This window comes from Perca flavescens, chromosome 10 (assembly GCF_004354835.1).
Source record: "Perca flavescens isolate YP-PL-M2 chromosome 10, PFLA_1.0, whole genome shotgun sequence".
Lineage (NCBI taxonomy): Eukaryota > Metazoa > Chordata > Actinopteri > Perciformes > Percidae > Perca > Perca flavescens.
In genome coordinates this window covers 15,350,023-15,367,895 of record NC_041340.1, presented here as the reverse complement: position 1 = coordinate 15,367,895, position 17,873 = coordinate 15,350,023, and the positions used below count along the sequence as shown (strand labels likewise).

At 39.4% G+C, this 17,873-nt stretch overlaps 1 protein-coding gene and 1 long non-coding RNA gene across 3 annotated transcripts in view; both read right to left on the bottom strand.

The window, feature by feature from the left end:
- The window catches only part of LOC114563217 (uncharacterized), a 79,121-nt gene that overhangs the window by 12,029 nt on the left and 49,219 nt on the right, over positions 1 to 17,873 (bottom strand). For both annotated transcript variants that reach the window (XR_003693593.1, XR_003693592.1), the window contains exons 3-4: positions 3,941 to 4,053; positions 359 to 457 (exon numbers count right to left, since the gene is read on the bottom strand). This is a non-coding gene — a long non-coding RNA (uncharacterized LOC114563217). The remainder of the gene's footprint in view (positions 1 to 358; positions 458 to 3,940; positions 4,054 to 17,873) is intronic.
- On the bottom strand, positions 8,104 to 12,022 carry zic6 (zic family member 6). The gene is made up of 2 exons (XM_028590055.1): positions 10,949 to 12,022; positions 8,104 to 9,036 (listed from the first exon to the last, which is right to left on the bottom strand). Exons 1-2 carry the CDS (start codon positions 11,904 to 11,906, stop codon positions 8,411 to 8,413), a joined length of 1,584 nt encoding a protein of 527 aa, XP_028445856.1. The 5' UTR covers positions 11,907 to 12,022; the 3' UTR covers positions 8,104 to 8,410.

The window sequence follows — 17,873 nt, the reverse complement described above, 5'->3', positions numbered from 1 at the left end:
CATCTTTGCTCAGGCTATCCACCCATTGAACAGAACTAATAGAAAAAAACAGCATAAATTAATATCAATATATCTGATATGATATATGAGATGAGAGATCATCTATATAGGCATCCTGGGTGATGGATTTAAAACAAAGAACAACCGTTTTTATTATGGAGATGAATACTAAAGCATGTTTAGATAATTATGTCAGTGACTTCACGTTGCCTCTGGCACCTTGTTCACATGTGTATTACCAACAGCCCACGCTGGTTCCTGATCCGATTACTCGGTTGTTTATGTTACTGGCTGGTATCTTTACTTTATGTGTTGATAAAAGGAAGTAAATGTACATTTCAAAACATTTTGTACTTACAGTACAGCTGTGTGGTAGGAAGCTGGAGAGAAGAAGTGGCGTCTTCTTTTCCCTATAAGCTTCTTGGCATTATTCATGGCCCCTCAAACGTGGTACATCCTAAATGAAGTCAATGTACAGAGCATGGTTAATGATGTGTTTGATCAAGTGAAATACAGTACAGTTTTTAGTGATTAATGTATAGCTGGGCTTGGTATGCTGGTGCTCTTAAGTTTCAGATATTGTACAATTTCAAACAAGAATGTCACTGATTCCACAGTAAACTCATCTCTGTTCTCTTCCACATGTGTTGACCTGATATCTGTCAAAGCAGGGTGGGGATTTTGGTTTTGTTATACTGAAGGCGTTGCATTTCCAAGGGAATAAGTTATTTTTGTTGCAGATCAATATCTCCGAGACATACCCCAGTTACACAGAAGAATTGCATAATTTTGTCAGTTACATAACTGAAGGAATACCATGACATTCACACCACAACAATACAGATAATGTAGATAAAGGAGTGGAGCTGAGGATAAGTGCTAATTACCTCAGCCATATCCTACTTTAATAAAGGGACTATATGAAAAGCTCTGTTTTTGCATAGGTGATGGATTTTTTATCCCCTGCCTCTTCCAGATACCTCGAACACAGGATTATTCCCTGCAGACAGAAATAGATGCAGTCAGTTCTGCCTTGTTCTTTTTGAAAGTCATTGGAAGAGTGCAAACTTCACTGGTTTAAGTCAACAGTGATACTGGCATAGTACTGATCCATGGGACAAAAACACTGCAGCTGTTCTTGATGTTAAATGTGTTAAAAGAGCTCACACACACACACCTACACATCCCATTACCATATCATAGCATACATCCAATACAAGCTTAGGCTACCTCATTGATCATTAAAAAGATGAAGGGACAGTCTATCACTTTCCCTTTGCCACTCTTAAATCCGTTACCTGGGCTCTTCAAAGCAGCACTAGTGGCTAATTACTCTCTCTCATGCCCCTTGTGCTCCCTTTAGCCTGTGGCTAATGATAAACAGGTCCCATCAATAGTTCTTTCACTTCAGAGGAACCTAAATGACAATTTGGTCTGTTTGGATTATTTTATTGTTGACTGTAAACAAATAAAGCAACAATAGATTACCTTGTATTTATTCCTTCTATCTCTGTGCCATGAGAGTGCTTCTGTCTGTGTCTTGCACTTTAGGGTCAACACCACACCAAATCACATTTGTCCCCTCCATTAATGTCACGGCCTTAAAGCAACATATCATCACAGTGCGGAGCCTGGTCTAACTGTAATTGAAAAGGCCCAAGGGGAATTCCTGGGTAGTGTGTGGGGCCCCCTAACCCCCGCTACCCTACATCCATCATTGTAAAGTTAGGCCCTGGGGTGTTCTTGTTACGCTGAAAGTTAACAGTGAGATCGCCGTGCGTCCACACTTACAGCTCTCTAAAATGTGGCCCTGTGGGCCCCCAGGACTGCAACAAACGCTATACATCGGCTGACGACAACATACAGCATCATGTCAAGTACATAATAATTTGACGGCCACATACGCAAGTAGCGCAAGCTTGAGCGTGTCAACACGTCCATGTTCATCGAATGGATGGACTTCAATAGGGATGTGATCAGAAACAGAATCCTTCCTTCAGATGTCGAGTTCACAGGCTTGATTACACATCCGCCTTGCAATGCATACTGCAACAGATAAAATTAAACACTCCCGATTACTTACTGCTTTGAAACACCCTGGACTGTGATCAATGTGATCTCTTTTTTTTTTTAACGTTCAACCTCAAAGGACAGAGATTTGAGAAATCATACAAAAAGTATTCAAATGCAGTATCTCACAATATAAGTAATTTGTTGCTAATGAAATGTGATAGTTTTGAGAGACAGCAAAGGCAACAGGCACGTAGGGTCTCTTGCAACTGTTTTTGTAAAATCTAAGGCATTATGCTTTTTAGGAGTTATGATCAAAGCCTTTATAACATTTTCTAACAAACGCTTCAAATGAATTCAGTAAAATATAAATCATTAAGCAGAGGTTTTAAAAATGTAACAAAAAAACATAACAAAGATCATATACTGTAGAAGTGTAAAGAACACAGATTAAGATAAAGGCATCAATTCCTGCTCCTACGTGCAGATTTAAGCATATTCATCTGGCTCTTCACGTACATGAAAGCTACCAACTGCCCTTGCCAGCAAGTGGAGGACATTAAGGCGCAGCCTGGTTGATCTCTGATGACAAGGGTCTGGAGGAGGGATTAGAAGCAAGGGGACCAAAGTTATGGTCATTCCCTTAAAAGGATGGCACTGCATCATCATAGGCCTAGAGCTTACAGGAGTTGAAAGATCTTCAAAGGTCTGCTCACCCCACACAACCTGCTCGAACTCCTCCAAAAAACTTAGGTGTATGAACTTTGAAAGATGGGGACTTTTAAAATATGATTTATTTTCCTTTTGCATTGCATCAGGACGCAACAAATACAGCAGGCCATATCTAAAAACTTTTCCTCTCAGTTTGTTGTTTATTCTTCGCATGAGATCATCATTGTCAGTCATTTGGTTATCTCGTGAGCTTACCAGCTCATAGGAGACCATTAAAAGCCTTCATGATATCTCAGAAACTGGCTCATCAGAAAATGTCAAAATATCAGTTATGTAAGGCATGGATAATAAATGAAAAAAAGAAGAAAAAAAGACATCTTTTTATGAACCATCCACAGGGGCAAGTTGCAATGCATCAAAAGAGAAATATGCATTAGATATGAGGATAGGCGGGGCATTTCTATTCCGCTGCATGTGGGCTATTCAGCGATACTCAGTTTTTGGCAAATTCTGCAACAATAGATGGGAGAGCGGAGTGTTCAAGGGGCTTGGGCTTAAGTTGACAGTGGAGCAACCATTGGGGAGAGTAAATAGGAGCCTAGTTTAATAAGCCCTAGTGCAGGCTGGACTACACAGGGGGCTGGCACCGCTGAAATCAGAAGACTGCAGATGAAGATGAGAAAGAAATTTAAAGGATCAGTCTGATTAAGTCATAAGAGCACAGCGCAGGGACTCCACATTCATTTTCACCATTCCATGGTTTGTAAACACATTAAATATGTGCAAATAATTGTAATGATTGAATTATCTTACATTAGAGCCCTGCTTCTGAAGGTGTGTTAAAGATTATTAATTGTCAAGCTGTCAAATTAACACAGGCTTAGACAGATTACCTTACCTATGTTCTCAGAGAAGAACAAGTGACATGAGCTACACATTCTTGTCACTCCACTGTTTCTTCTTATTGACAGTTCCATTATGTATTGTTCAATCTTTTCCTTTAGAATTAATCGTTGTTCATTGTTACATTTGCCCTTAGTGTGCATTGTTAGCATCACTGATGCTTCAATGCCAACCCCCTCCGTAGCTACCATTCTCCAACTGGAGAGAATGTGAAAAATATATTAAAGCAGCAGTGAAGCTACATCTAGTTTACCATGAGGGGTTGCAATTTTCCACGGAAAGAGGGGCAGTGTATAGAAAAGCAGATATATGAGTCAAGTTCCATGCATGTTTGGAGGAGAATCTGGCAACTTACCATGGAACCACACTGGCAGAGATTAGGGGGCCGTCATGAAGGAACCATAGAACGGGGGAAGATAGCCAGGAGCTGCAGGGATAGAGATAGATGAGACGGAGGAACAAGAGGACCTGGAAAAAAAAGGAGAGGGGGCACAGAGGGGTGGATGAAAAGAACGCAACTTGGGGAGCAACATCACCACTGGCTTGACCAGGGGAGGCTGGGGGAAAAGCCAGAGATTCAATTAAAATTGCACTTGGTCAGTCCGAGTCAATGCTGATACAGCCTCTCCAGCCCGAGCCGAGTGCTTAAACCGTACTTGGAAAAGTATGGGAGCTGCACAGTGTAAGTTACGCAATATGTCATACATGGTTATGATGATGCATAAAACCAAAGACCCTGGTGTGAAAAAGCAGCCCACCTCCTGGTACACAGCTGGGGCTCAACCCAAGTATGGCATAACAGAAACGCAGGGGGCAAGATGGCAATTCAATGTGTTCCAAGGTGAAATGGATTTATTTACATTAAATTGATACTTATACCCTGTATACTCTATCCAAAATGGCGCCAGCGCTTGTTGCTAGGCAGAGAGCGCAAGACTAAAGATGGCGGCGGGCAAGTGGCAAACTGGGAAGCGGAGGTCTAATCAGTTGTGATTACTGGGGGGAAGGGTGTGGCAGGGTTCAGTGAATATGGAATATTACCACGGCTTGGTCAAAAATACACGACTGAAGAATTACATAGGCCACTGTAGTCGGAGAAATTCACTGTTTAGGTTGCTGCCTTTTGGCTTCATACATGTCCTCACACAACAAACGGAAAATCAGTTCAGTTCCAAATTGCAAAATCAGATGCTTCTCTATGCACAAAATAGTGTCTGATCACCTCTATTGTGTTTTCTGTGGAGAGATTTACTATTTTTAGAAATGGAGAACAGAGGGGCAGAATGTGGCAATGCATACAATAGTTAGGGTTTAGAGCTCTGAGGTAGAATATCTTGATTCTTCTAAAAGCATTGATACTACAGTAACAAAATCATTTGATGCAAGCTATTGATAAGGTTGCAATACAAGAGAAAGATATCTCATACATTTCAGTCATCACATCATTAAAGTACTCTGATCAAAGCCAACCTTGTTCACCTCAATTTACTGGAAGAAAGAAGCACTTCACAACTTAAATATTTTACAACATCAACCACTTGAAATGATCTATCTTAGACCATATCACACCACTTACCACATCTTCAACTCAAGGAAAATTATTATCTGAAACGACCTGAGCAGCACTGAATCAGCAGTACTTATCAGATACCCATTCATTACTCATTAAACAAATAATAAAAAAGACTTATGTAGTTGTTGTCTTTATCAAAATGGAAATCCAGGTACTGAAACTGATGGATGGCTTTCAGCAAGATGCCTCATGGAAAACTAAAAGCGGAAATTTACTGCAGTGATACTCAAAAGGGATTTGCAAAAGGCATCATCAAAAATACTTGACTGTCCCTAAAGATGTATCCTCATAAATATCATGCGCAACATGCATTTTTTAACCAGCACACAACACACAAACTACTTCATCATAGCTTTGCAAAATATTGAGAACAATTACAATTTGAGCATGTAAAATGTGCTTACAGAGCAATGTTTCACTCAAAAATCTGAGAATTAAAACCGTTTTGGGATGATTGTTATTTTGAAATGTTTGTTTGAATATAGAAGGATGAATGTAAAAATGTAAAAATAATATGAGTGTCTTGTGGGCCTATCTACCTAGCAATTTGTCTTATAACAGCACAATAATCAAAGTCTTCTGAACTTTTAAAGTGCCAAAAGTGTATTAATATGGTTGACACTGGAAGGAAAACATCTAATGCAGTCTTGGAGCATTCACTCCATGTATTTTTGTGGCCATCCAGGCATCCAGGCAACTGGATACAGCTAGTTAGCCGTCAGATCACTGTAAGCATATATTTCAAAGAGATGTAAAATGAACGCAATCTTGACCTGAATTCCTTTTGATATGTGTGAAGCAAATAGCATATATAATAGCAGTCATCATCCCGATGCAAAATGCTGACATCCATCCATATAGGTACAAAAGCTTTGCTACTGGCAGAGGCTTTATTTCATTACCTTATTCATCATAATTGTGACCCATCCGACCTCCCTAATAATTAACCTATTGCAGTACCTTTCTGAGCGGAACGAGGACAGACACTCACTGGGTACATCATCTTCAGCTACACGCCATAAAATGGCCCAATAACTGTACTGTAATAACTGTAACCTGCTCACTCAGCTTCCAATCACTCTCCCTTTTAAGTTACTAATATTGTTAGAGAGAGGTGTAATGTTTGACATAGGAAACAGGGAGAATGAGCTGTATGACAGTAATAACTCACTACAGAGGAATTTAGCTCTGCTCCAGGACTAACAGTGAAACTGAATTCAAGCTCTGCTGAGGAACAGGCAGGCTTCAAACAGAAATCTAGTCAGCTTATTCCTCTAAAATAATGAGGCGTTGGTTGAAATGTACATTCAAGAACACAATAAACAAGCAAACATGAGCAAATATGCCAGCAAAACTGTAAAGTAGGCGGAGTGAAGCAAACATTTTACTATTAGCAGTGTGTGCACACAAAAAATGAAGAACTAACCTCTCTCGTTATATTTTTTGCTTTTTTAAAAATACTTTTTCAACTTTAAGTAATAGCCACATTACATAGAACACAACATATATGTCCTCGCTTATAGTATTGTGAATAGGAATTCAGACTAAAAAGTTAAAAGCTCAGTTATTTGAATGTAAAAACCTTTTAGAGTAAATATAAGTGTTATTTGTGTTATGAATAGAATAACTGTAAAAATAATTGAGCGTTTAAATATTAGTGTTTGGACAATACAAACTTGTTTTGATGCTACATATTTGTGTTTGCAGCTTGCTTTCCTTCGAGGTTAAGATGTTTTAGTGTGTGTGAGAGAGAGAGAGAGAGAGAGAGAGAGAGAGAGAGAGAGAGAGAGAGAGAGAGAGAGAGAGAGAGAGAGAGAGAGAGAGAGTGTGTGTGTGTGTGTGTGTGTGTGTGTGTGTGTGTGTATTTGTGCATTGAGTGACAGAAAGACAGAATCGAGTGGAAATATAAAAATTGATTAATAGGATATAAAATCCGCAAATTGACCTGAAGTGCAAGAAAAAGCACTCAAGGACTCGCCTCATTGAAAGACAGAATGCGCGTGACCTTTTGGCAAATACACCTGTATCCCAAAAAAACAAAAATCTGATTTAAAAAGTGAACGCTTAGTTTAGTTTGTTGTTTGTTGTGCAGAGTGACCATCACATTATTTGCATGATTTGTTTTAAGCAATTTTGAGTACATTTTAGTATCTCACGTTAGTGTTCACAAGATTTCCCTTAAACAAATCAGTTTAATACCTTTGTGGTAAAGGTCTGACCAATTCCTGATATAAATACAGAATATATATTTTGTATGTGAGAATACCCGTTGTACTAGTTTGCACAAAATTGCAAACCTGCAAATATGGCTTGGGCTACTAAAGGATAAAATGAAAAAAATAATGTGATGAGAATGCATTGATTGGGTTTAATCACACGCCTGATCAAAGAGAATATAGACACTTTAATAAAATATAGAATACATTAATTATACAGTATAGGCTTATGTACAGTAGAACTGTATGCTAATTAAACGTTTTTAATAGTATCACGAACACTGGTTTATGCTCACACTGGTCTTACTTTGCACAGAAATGTGAAATATACATATAATACAAACAAGAATACGAAAGTGTAATGAAAAGGGGACGAAAAGTGGAACTTAATCAAGTTGAGGGGAAAAAAACCTACTGAGCCTCGCAGTATTTTAATTACAGACAAATCATGCTTCGGGCCCATCACGCAGGCTCAAAACGTAACTTGAGAAAATATCTTTCTGATATTTATTTCATCTTGCGACATACATAAAGACATGAATAAAGTTTCTATCTCTCTGGCATACATTACATCTAGTTTACATTCAACAGAGACCCCTACACTTAATGAAGGGCTACATTCAGCAAGACGTCTCCTTCCAGTCTAAGCTCAGAAGACTTAACACGCAGCTTTCCATTAAAATCCTTTGTAATTTTTTTTTGTCTCACTTAAGATAGATATCTTTAAAAATTACGTAACACAGCGAACAATTAGGCATATAAACTTTGTAAAAGTTCCTATAACCCACTGTGGGAGAGATGTGGCTACAAGCCAAACCCAAACAAACAGGCCTCACAACAACACATAAAGCTCGCCCACATTGCACAATGCAATATTTCAATAGGACGACTCAGGACGTGTCACAAAATATTTGATACTACATTCACAAAAATTCAGAGAGTAATATAGATACAGCTGAACGTTTTTTTTAGGCTATAACATGAAAAATAGGCCCGAAAAATAGGGTAGGTCGCCCGCATGTGTCCTAACAGGAACTCACAGAGACGGGATGTTGTTACATTGCTTTGGTGGGAAGGAGTCCACGCCGCTGTGGCATGTGTACCATCCGTTGACAATACTTTTCTGAAAGGGAGAAGTGGTGGGGAAAGTCCTTGAGCTCTGGGCAAAAGTGTGACCTGTCTGGCCGCAGGGGTACTGGGAGGACTGGGACCTGTAGCTGCCTCTTTGTAGCAACAAAGGGTCCAAGAGGGGCTGTGACCTGTGTGTGGAGTAGTCCAAACTGCTGTCAAACGTGTGATGGAAACGTGACCTCGAGGTCGAATCATCTCGACTCTCTGGGGACAGGGGGACTTCTTGAGTTGAGGTGGGAGGGTGAGGAGGGCTGATATGGGCTCCATCGGGGACTCGGGATGACCTGGCCTCCGCAACGTGACCCCCGTCCCCGGGACGCGCGTCATCGCTTTCGGCGACGTGGGTCTTGTTGCAGTGGAGCTTCATATGCTTGCGTAGGGAGCTTGGGTGGGTGTAACACTTGTCACAGCCCCTGACCTTGCACATGTAGGGTTTGTCACTGGAGTGCACGTGAGAATGCTTCTTTCTGTCGCTGCTGTTCGCAAACCTCCGGTTGCAGCCCTCGAACTCACATTTAAAAGGTTTTTCACCTAAACGTGCAAAGAGAGAAATGACGGCGAGTTACGAAAATGCTTGCAGGCCCGTGCATGCTCTCCTTGGCCATATATGCTAATATTTATAGCACTAAGTCAATTACGTGCACTCTATATCACCACAGCATGCTATATGAAAAGTGAGCCTGCAAAACAAAACAAAAAAATGCACATTCACGCTTCACTCGACACTGAAATGACTATATATCTGATCTTAAGCTTTCAACCAGTGACTTGGCAAACACAAAAAACGCTTTTCAGGATTGGTTATAGAGGTTTAAAAATGCCATATCTTTACGGTTGTTTGTTACTGATGCGATTGGTCATAAAATTACAGAGTTCAAACTATTTGCTGAAACTTTGGTGCAGTCCTGACCGCAACAAGTGAGGCAGTTTGTCTGCGGACTAAATCAACAAGGCCGTAGTTAAACATGCATTAGATTATGATAAACCTGTGGCAGCATGTGCAAAGATGTGTTTAAATGGAATTATTATGCATAGAATGAATTATGGCTATCAAGATGCTAATGGCTCTTCTTGCACAAAATTGCCTCTACAGCTGCGCACTGTCCCTCCTGCGCACACACACTGATGTAGCGGACAACTAGAAAGAGCTGGACTCCCAATAAAACCTTAATAGTTTCTGTTAAATCATTGTGCAGGCCTGTATCTAAATGGATGTCTATCTTTTGGAATTTCAAAGAAATGTTCATATATTTTTCTGACATAAATTATGTCTAATTAACACAATACGCATGTGCAGTAATAACAAATGTCATTAAGCGACCATTTTCTGTCTCTATTCTCTTTGCTTTCATTAGTAAAACAATTTAACACCAGAAGTAAAAGGGGGCGCCTAATAAATATTTTTTTTTATAATATCTTTTTCTCTGAGGGCCATTCACACGTTAATTATATTTTCAATTGAAATGCCTACATTTCAGTATTATTACACCTTGTGAGATCACTTGTCTGCTGAAATCCCTGAAGTGTGTGTAAAACGTAAGTATAAAATAAGATTGCACAGTAAATCCTTTTTATCGAAGATATTAGATGCTGTGCTCAAATGGAGCATAGAAGGAAAAGCCCAAAGACAGTCAGTTTTACAATTAAATGCATTTTATGACAATTCCACAGTGCTGCCTTCATGGCAAGTAACAGGCCTATCAAAGTGATGCAAATTAGGATAAGGTTATAAATAAATTAGCTTTTTGAAATGGGACTCATTTTGTTTGTATTGCTAATCATTTCATTTTGCTGACTGAGGTCATCCGTTTGCTCGCCTTTTTATTTCCTACTAGGCCTACATCCTGTGTGATGTGCTCTGCTAGTCTTCCTGCACAGGAGATGAGTCCCTGTGAGGCAGAAACAGCGTAACAGCTACGTCACAACTCTCCGGTGTCCCGGCATTTATTTAATAATTTCAGTGAATGAAGTGGGAGAGGCACCCAAACCACTAGGCCTGCAGAATATACTCGTTTGTAACTGTCTTACTACTACTCATCTATGGTTCCTGCATGGAGCCTAAACATGCTTTTCTCCTGCAAAATCCACATGGACGGCAAGAAGCAGCGAGAGAAGCTGTGCATGAAAACATTTTATAACAATGTTGGCCAAAATAACAGCACAGAATAAATAATAATAATAATAATAATAATAATAATAATAATAATAACAATAACAATAACAATAACAATAATAATAAACAATAACAATAATAAATTGTGACAGAATTGGCAAACTTCCATAATCAATAACATAACGAAACATAATAAAATGTGTTCACACAGATAAACTCAAATAGTTTTTTTTTTATTTAAAATATCACTTATCAAAATGTATTATTAGTAATATTATTCGTGTTATTAATATCATCAAATCGTGTGCATTAGTGTGATTATGAACTAACCTGTGTGAGTCCTCTTGTGGATCTTTAGGTTTTCTGATCTTGCAAAAACTTTCTCACAGCCGTGAAAGGGGCAGGGAAAGGGCTTTTCCCCTGTGTGGACTCTGACGTGGTTCACCAGCTTGTATTTGGCTTTGAAAGGCTTCCTGTCTCTCGCACAATTCTCCCAGTGACACACATATTCAGAGTGATCTGGTCCTCCGACATGCTCCACTGTTACATGGGTGACAAGTTCATACATGGTCCCGAAGGCTCTGGAGCAAGAAAGCTTCCCAGCCCCCTCTTGGCCGTCACTCCACTTGCACACCAGCTCATGCTTCACTGTTTGTTTAGAGCACCTGAGGAAAGCGTCGCCGCCTCCACGCTGAATTGCCATGTTGAGGGGTTTGTACAGACCCAGGAATTGTGAGACAAGTTGCTGGCTGTTTCCCTTGGGGTTGATAGTTTGGCCATAAGGGTGCGTCCGGCCGAGGAGGTCGCCAGGTATACCCAGCATCATCTGGCTGCCAAAATCTCGAGATGCGTCGGTGGAGGCGTGGGCCTGCTCCTGATAACTTGAGAAAAAAGCATGGCTTCGGTTGTCTCTGTAGCCAGGAAAGTCACGGTACCTTCCAATCCCGCCATGTTGGTTAGCTCTTGATGCCAGTTGATCAGTGACGGGTGGCATGCCGGCTCCAGAAAGATTGGCTCCAATGATAATGCCCCTAGGGCTGTGCTCTAAGCGGTGGCTGGGGTATCCAGAGTCTGAAGAACTGGGAAACGAATGGTCAACATATGCACTGGACCTCGTCTCGGGATAGTCTCGCAAATTGTGCGAGGGGCAGAGTTTTAAGGAACTGCCAGTGGGGAGTCCCATGTGCTCCCCTGCCAAAGGTGGCAGCACCACGCTGGGTTCAGTATTGCTCTCCCCGGGGTTGACGCAAGAGAGAGGGCAGCCACTAAACCTCGAAAGGCTTGTCATTTTTTTGTTGTTGGTTTGGTTATGAGTTTGCAAAATCAACCGAATTCAGCACTCAGGATTCACCTACAAATCCTCTTTCCATTTTCCCTGTTTGTGTATCATCTGCATGTGAAATTCTTGGCTGTGAACTTCGCAGAAGTAGGAACCAGACTCAATTTCGTTAAAGTTGGTGTGAGTCCCATGCCGTTCACTTTGCCCTCTTGATTTGTGGCAATAACCGTGGTAGTAAAAATGCTTCGAAACAGGCCATGGTGCAATATAAAAGCACAGCAGGCAAACCTGCTTTTAAAAAGGGAGCTTTGGGATTGGTTGGAATGCGCTGTGATTGACAGGCGCTGGGTTTGTTTTAAAAGGGACACGCAGGCGTTCACTGCACGACTCCGTTTTCAAATATCGCAGAGAAAATGCTTTGAAATATGCCGCGATACATGCAAATATTGCTGCCTCTTTAACTCCAGGCGCCTTCTCATAAGACCCCTTCTCTAAATCTCTACATGTGAAAAAAATGTAAAGGTTTATGTGTTGTACTAATCATCTGATCAAGTGATTAAATGCAGACATGAGCAAAACACAAGACTATCTACCGTCCTTTATATCGCTGGAAATCTTGCCAAAGCAAATGTCCCACTCCTGCCCTGCAAGAATAATAGAGAGTGGCCATAGCGTGTCCAGGCCAATTATTGTCAAGACTTTCATTTTGAGTGGTGTGCAACATTTCAAAACGATATAAAGTCACAGGAAACAAATTCTAACAATTAATTCAGTTGTTTGACATTATTTAAAATAGCCCATAATGCTTTTGTACGACAACAAAGTTTAAGGGTGTATTTGTTGGCTATATGTAATATATAGTTGATTGAGCTCTCATGGAGGTAAGAGTATCTTTGCATTACACTTTACTTGGATAGTAAATGCATTTTTTTTAAGGGAACAAAATTACTTGTTGGCCTCATGTCCAAAGAAAAATAAAACTTTCATAAAGCAACAAGTAGTTCTATGACACCGGAAAACCAACATATCATAATTATGTTATTGGAAAAAGTTATTTCAGATCATTTTCCAGCAGTGTCATTGAGGAATACTGCAGAACAGGACCTTTGAGTCCAACGTGAACTACAAGCTTTAATAAATTAATAATCATCAAAAGTGCACCATGCGTCTTGAAGCCTAGCACAGAAGTTATGTAAAATGTAAATTATGAAACGTCACAAACAGCAGTGGACAGACTCCACTGTTCCTGGGAAACTCTGATAAACTTTCTTACTTTGGGGTGCTGTGAGGACAGCAGCGTCAAGCTCTGCACGCTCCTCTAGTGCAGAACATATTTCTGCACGTCTCCTCGCTTTAACGTGGCTCTGATTCTATCAGAGCACTGTCTTTTAGCAAGCCCAGTTCAGACAAATTCTTTTATCTGTTGCTTTTATTTAAATCTACAAGACGGAATGAATCTTCGAGATTTAAGGTGAAAAAAAAACGTATTTCCAAAGACAGTAGCTGGCGGAATTGTCATCCTTTTTTTAAAATAAAAAGCGGAAAAAAATCCTTTTCCACATTGTTATGCTGACGTCACCTGCAGTGGATCCTAGGCAGAGACAAAGCAAGGGGCCCACTTGACATTAAGTGCTGCAAAATAGTAGACATGCCCAGAACTGGTCTAATTCCGTCAGGATTGTAATGGACGCTCATGTTTATCAACCTTTAACCCGATGTATTTCCGAAAATGATTGAGGGTTGAAGGCCAATAAAGCGAAGGTTTCCAATCTGTCATTCAGAAAGCAGAAATTACTGACAGAGCTGCGCCCCGAATCATTCCAGGTCCTCATTTGCAGCAAGAAGGCCAAACAAGAAAGAGGACTACCTCTTTTGTGATTTAATAAACCGAACATGTGAGGCATGCTCACCTTTTCAATAACAGTCACAAGTGTGTGCTATAGGCCTAGTATATTTTGTATAAAAGACAAAGGTTATTTACAGGCTCATAACATCTAGGCTGCATTTGCTTAAATCTTCAAATTACCCTTAATGTGGTCATAACTTAAATTAGAATTTACTCTAAGCAGTTATTAATTTAACTGCAAAACAGTATGGACGTTTAATAATAACAACATAATCAACTATGAGTGTTAGACTTCATTTGTACATTTTAATTTAAATCAGAATTTGCCAAATACGTTTAACAAAATTTGTATTTCATAGGATTAAAGTTGGTAGCTTCACAGTGTGAACAATACAATTGTAATAGTAATGGCAGAGACATGCAAACATAAACCACAATTAGTTATTACTTAGTTGAGGACGTTTTCATGTCCATCTTTACCATATTATCTGTTAAATTTGACAAAATATGCCAAGTCTGTGACAATGTAGAATTTTTTTAAATTCGGAAACACATGAAACTCCAGTTTAAACATCTACATTGTACCAAATTCTAGCATTTTGACATTTGCAATCCCTTCTAAGCCTCCAGTTTTATGAGTTCGGTCATTTATGCTTGGTTGCTTGACAGGCCAGACAAAATCCTAGTGACTGTTGCACACAAAATATTACTCCCAACTATCAAAACACTCATGTCTTTACATCCATAAGATCCCAGTCACTTCCAGTACAATGAATATGGACAAAATGAATGACAAAGGGGCGATATGAAGAGATGAAATCAAACATAAATAATAAATGCCAGTTAGAAGACCAGAGTTACAATATAATGCCATGTTGTAGACAGGATTGAAAATTCAGCTCATTTTATTTATTTAACCCGGAGAAGAATTCTTTTAACATAACATGCAATGCCTTTTTGGGGAAAACTATTTGCTCAATGGCGATAAACATTTAGACTATAAACAGTGTGTATAAGAAACACCAGGTGTTACACTACAAAACGTAAAGTGTGTGTGTGTGTGTGTGTGTCTCAGACACAACATTACTATGTTCATATATGTGGTACAGACAGGAATGCCTGTGTGTACATGCAACGTGCAACTGTATTAGTGTGGAGTAGTGCTGAGATATTGTAATTGATGAGGGAGAATTTATGAAATTTAGATGAATTAACAGGTTTGGGATGCGTCCATTTGCAGACAGATGCTCCTGTAAATCACAGCAAGAAGTCAATTAGCCCTCTCCATCAGCCATATGAAGGCAAACACCTAGTTCTGTACCAGTCACTCGAGACCCAAATGACCATATAAAGTATGTAATATCCATGACAATCTTTGCAGTTATACTGTATGCGAGTATAAACCTAAGTTGAACAATATGAAGCGAATACGAAATGACAAAACATTTCTGTTTCCTCTGATAAACACATAGATAGCACAAAAATAGGCCCGAAAGCAATGCAATACAGTCAAGTGTTACATTGTGATAATCCAAATTACAAGATACGTAAATTGTCATTTGTCATGTAAAGCTTTACTATCTATGGTGGAAAATTCCTTGTCATTATCAGCTGCTACACTTGCACAGAAATCTGAAACAACATTTGATTATACTATACATGTGTTTGAAAATACAACGCATAATGTAAATATTTGATTTGTGAAAACCCTAAGCATTCAGAAAAAAAGTGGAAGCAAATGTTGCATGTATAAACAGAATTTTCGCTTAAAAAAACGTGAGCCAAAATTTATTTTATTCTATAACGTATGAAATCTACTGGATTATAGAAGTGCAGACCACAACCTGAGCCTGTATACTGTTGTGGGATCAAATGAATGTAAGAGAACTGAAAAAAAAGTGTCATGGAGAATGCACCCAATGCAATTAATTTTCTTTTAAATCAAGGCAAAGACATAGTCTTGGAGTTGGCTCATTTAACCACAGCAAAAACCTGCAGGTTCATTCAACACAATGTCCATTTAAGCAAAATTGTGACTCACGATATTCATTTAACTGTGCCGTTGGGATACACTGACCATTGTCTACCTGTTGGAAATACGGAAAACACATTCACATACAGTGGTATGGAAGTACTATTGGGTTAATGGTTTTGCTATTGTTTTCAGGAGATGAAGATTTAACGTTTGTCTGGTCACTATTGAGTTAACTTCAAGTTCACAAACTCTTCCATAGCAAAGGCGGCCTGAGCCAGCCAAGCTGTAGGCTACCGGCCAGACAACATGGACAAAAAAAAATTACTCAACATTGCTGTAAGAGAAAATCCAGACGTTTGGTCTGCCATAGGCAAATCTCTTTTTATGAGAAAATATGATCATGCACCTAAGTCATTTATCAAATTATGCACTTAAATAACCTTTAGCTGCTGACTCTAACACATCTAGTTAGAATGAATGTATAAATGTGAGTTGTTTACCATTTTGGCTGATGGTTATGTTCTGCTCTTTTCCAACAGCATGGGCCTACTGTCAGAGGTATGCACACTATATTGTGATATTTTAAGGTAACGCGCATGCTCAGTTAGAAGAAGATTATGTTATAACCAATGGGCTATCCCAATGCCCAATGAGGTAATCCCAGCAGAGATAAGTAAATCATCAAATTATACATAGTCCTGCAGAATAATGTGCTAAAATAGCATGTTGATCATTAAAGATTTCCAGACATTTGAACCAAACACAGGCTTAAACTAAATGCATATTCATTCAATCATTTTATGCAATTAAAATGAACATATCTAAAGGTTAAAATAAATATTAAAAAAAATGGGTGGTTGCAAAACTAGAAAATATAGGCTGTATAAAATGTACCAGAATTAAATTAAATAGATATGTAAAAAAAAAAAAAAAAAAAAATGGAGGTGAAAATGTGAAGGGCTGCATATATAGGTATACATATTCTGGCTGGTGTGAGTGAGACAAACGGTTAACAAAAGTGTAGCTCTTTTGAAGGCCTATTAAGCTGCCTTTTCCCCTCTTTTACAGTTTCCCCATTTTCTATTGTCCAGTAAATATAGTATGAATGCGCCAAGGCAACCTGCTTCTTTCAGATAAGAACAGGTAGATTTAAAAAATAAATAAATAAAAGGAAATTAAACAATAGGACCTAATATTCTTGCAATGCTGACTTTCTAGATTTATTTAGATGCTGGTGAAAGACATCATTAGAAAATGTGTGTTTGAAGCCCCTAAATTCACATTCACTTAAATTCCACATTTGTAAAATTAATAAATACAATATGCAATAAATAGTGTACCAGAAGAGATCTGCAACAGTTTAAAATGTAACTCTCAAGCAACAGTTTCTTTAGGATACATTAGACCTAGTTGATGACCGCTCCACTTTTTCTCAGCAAAAACCCAGTGCCTATGTGCTCTGTCGCTTACAAACATTTCTAACTAATCTAAACCATGTTACTTAATTATTTCATTGCGATGATAGGGCTGCAAATACACGGCACATAACTTAAGTGGCGTACGGGGCCTTCACGTTTCAACAAGCCAATAAAATATGGAGGGAATACAGGAAAACTTAACAGGCTGCTTGTCACTTGTAGAAGTTCACAGAAGGTCGCCATAAATCTCATACTGCAAAACTGCAAAGGAAAACTCTGGTAGCTGTGTGTGTGTGTGTGTGTGTGTGTGTGTGTGTGTGTGTGTGTGTGTGTGTGTGTGTGTGTGTGTGTGTGTGTGTGTGTGTGTGTGTGCGTGCGCGCTCGTGGTACACTGTGTGTGCCCGTGCACGCGCATGATGTGTGCCGTGTGAGAAGACGAGTGTGCGAGAGTAAAGGGAGGAGTAAACTGTGAGAGGCTATGCCTCCGTGGTGAGAGAGAGGGAGAAAGACGGAGAGAGAGGCAGGCGGACAGGGAGGGAGAGAGAGAAAATGGGAGAGGGAGAGCAGCTTACGGAGGAAAAAGAGATGAAGTGAATCTCCTTCCTCGTTTTGGTTCAAGATAAATTGTTGAGATTATGTACAAAAGCGCCAGTGTTGAACTAATGTGCACGACGACCATACAAAACAGAGGTATGCAGGTCCTTGCAACAATTTAATTACCATATGAGTAACATGCG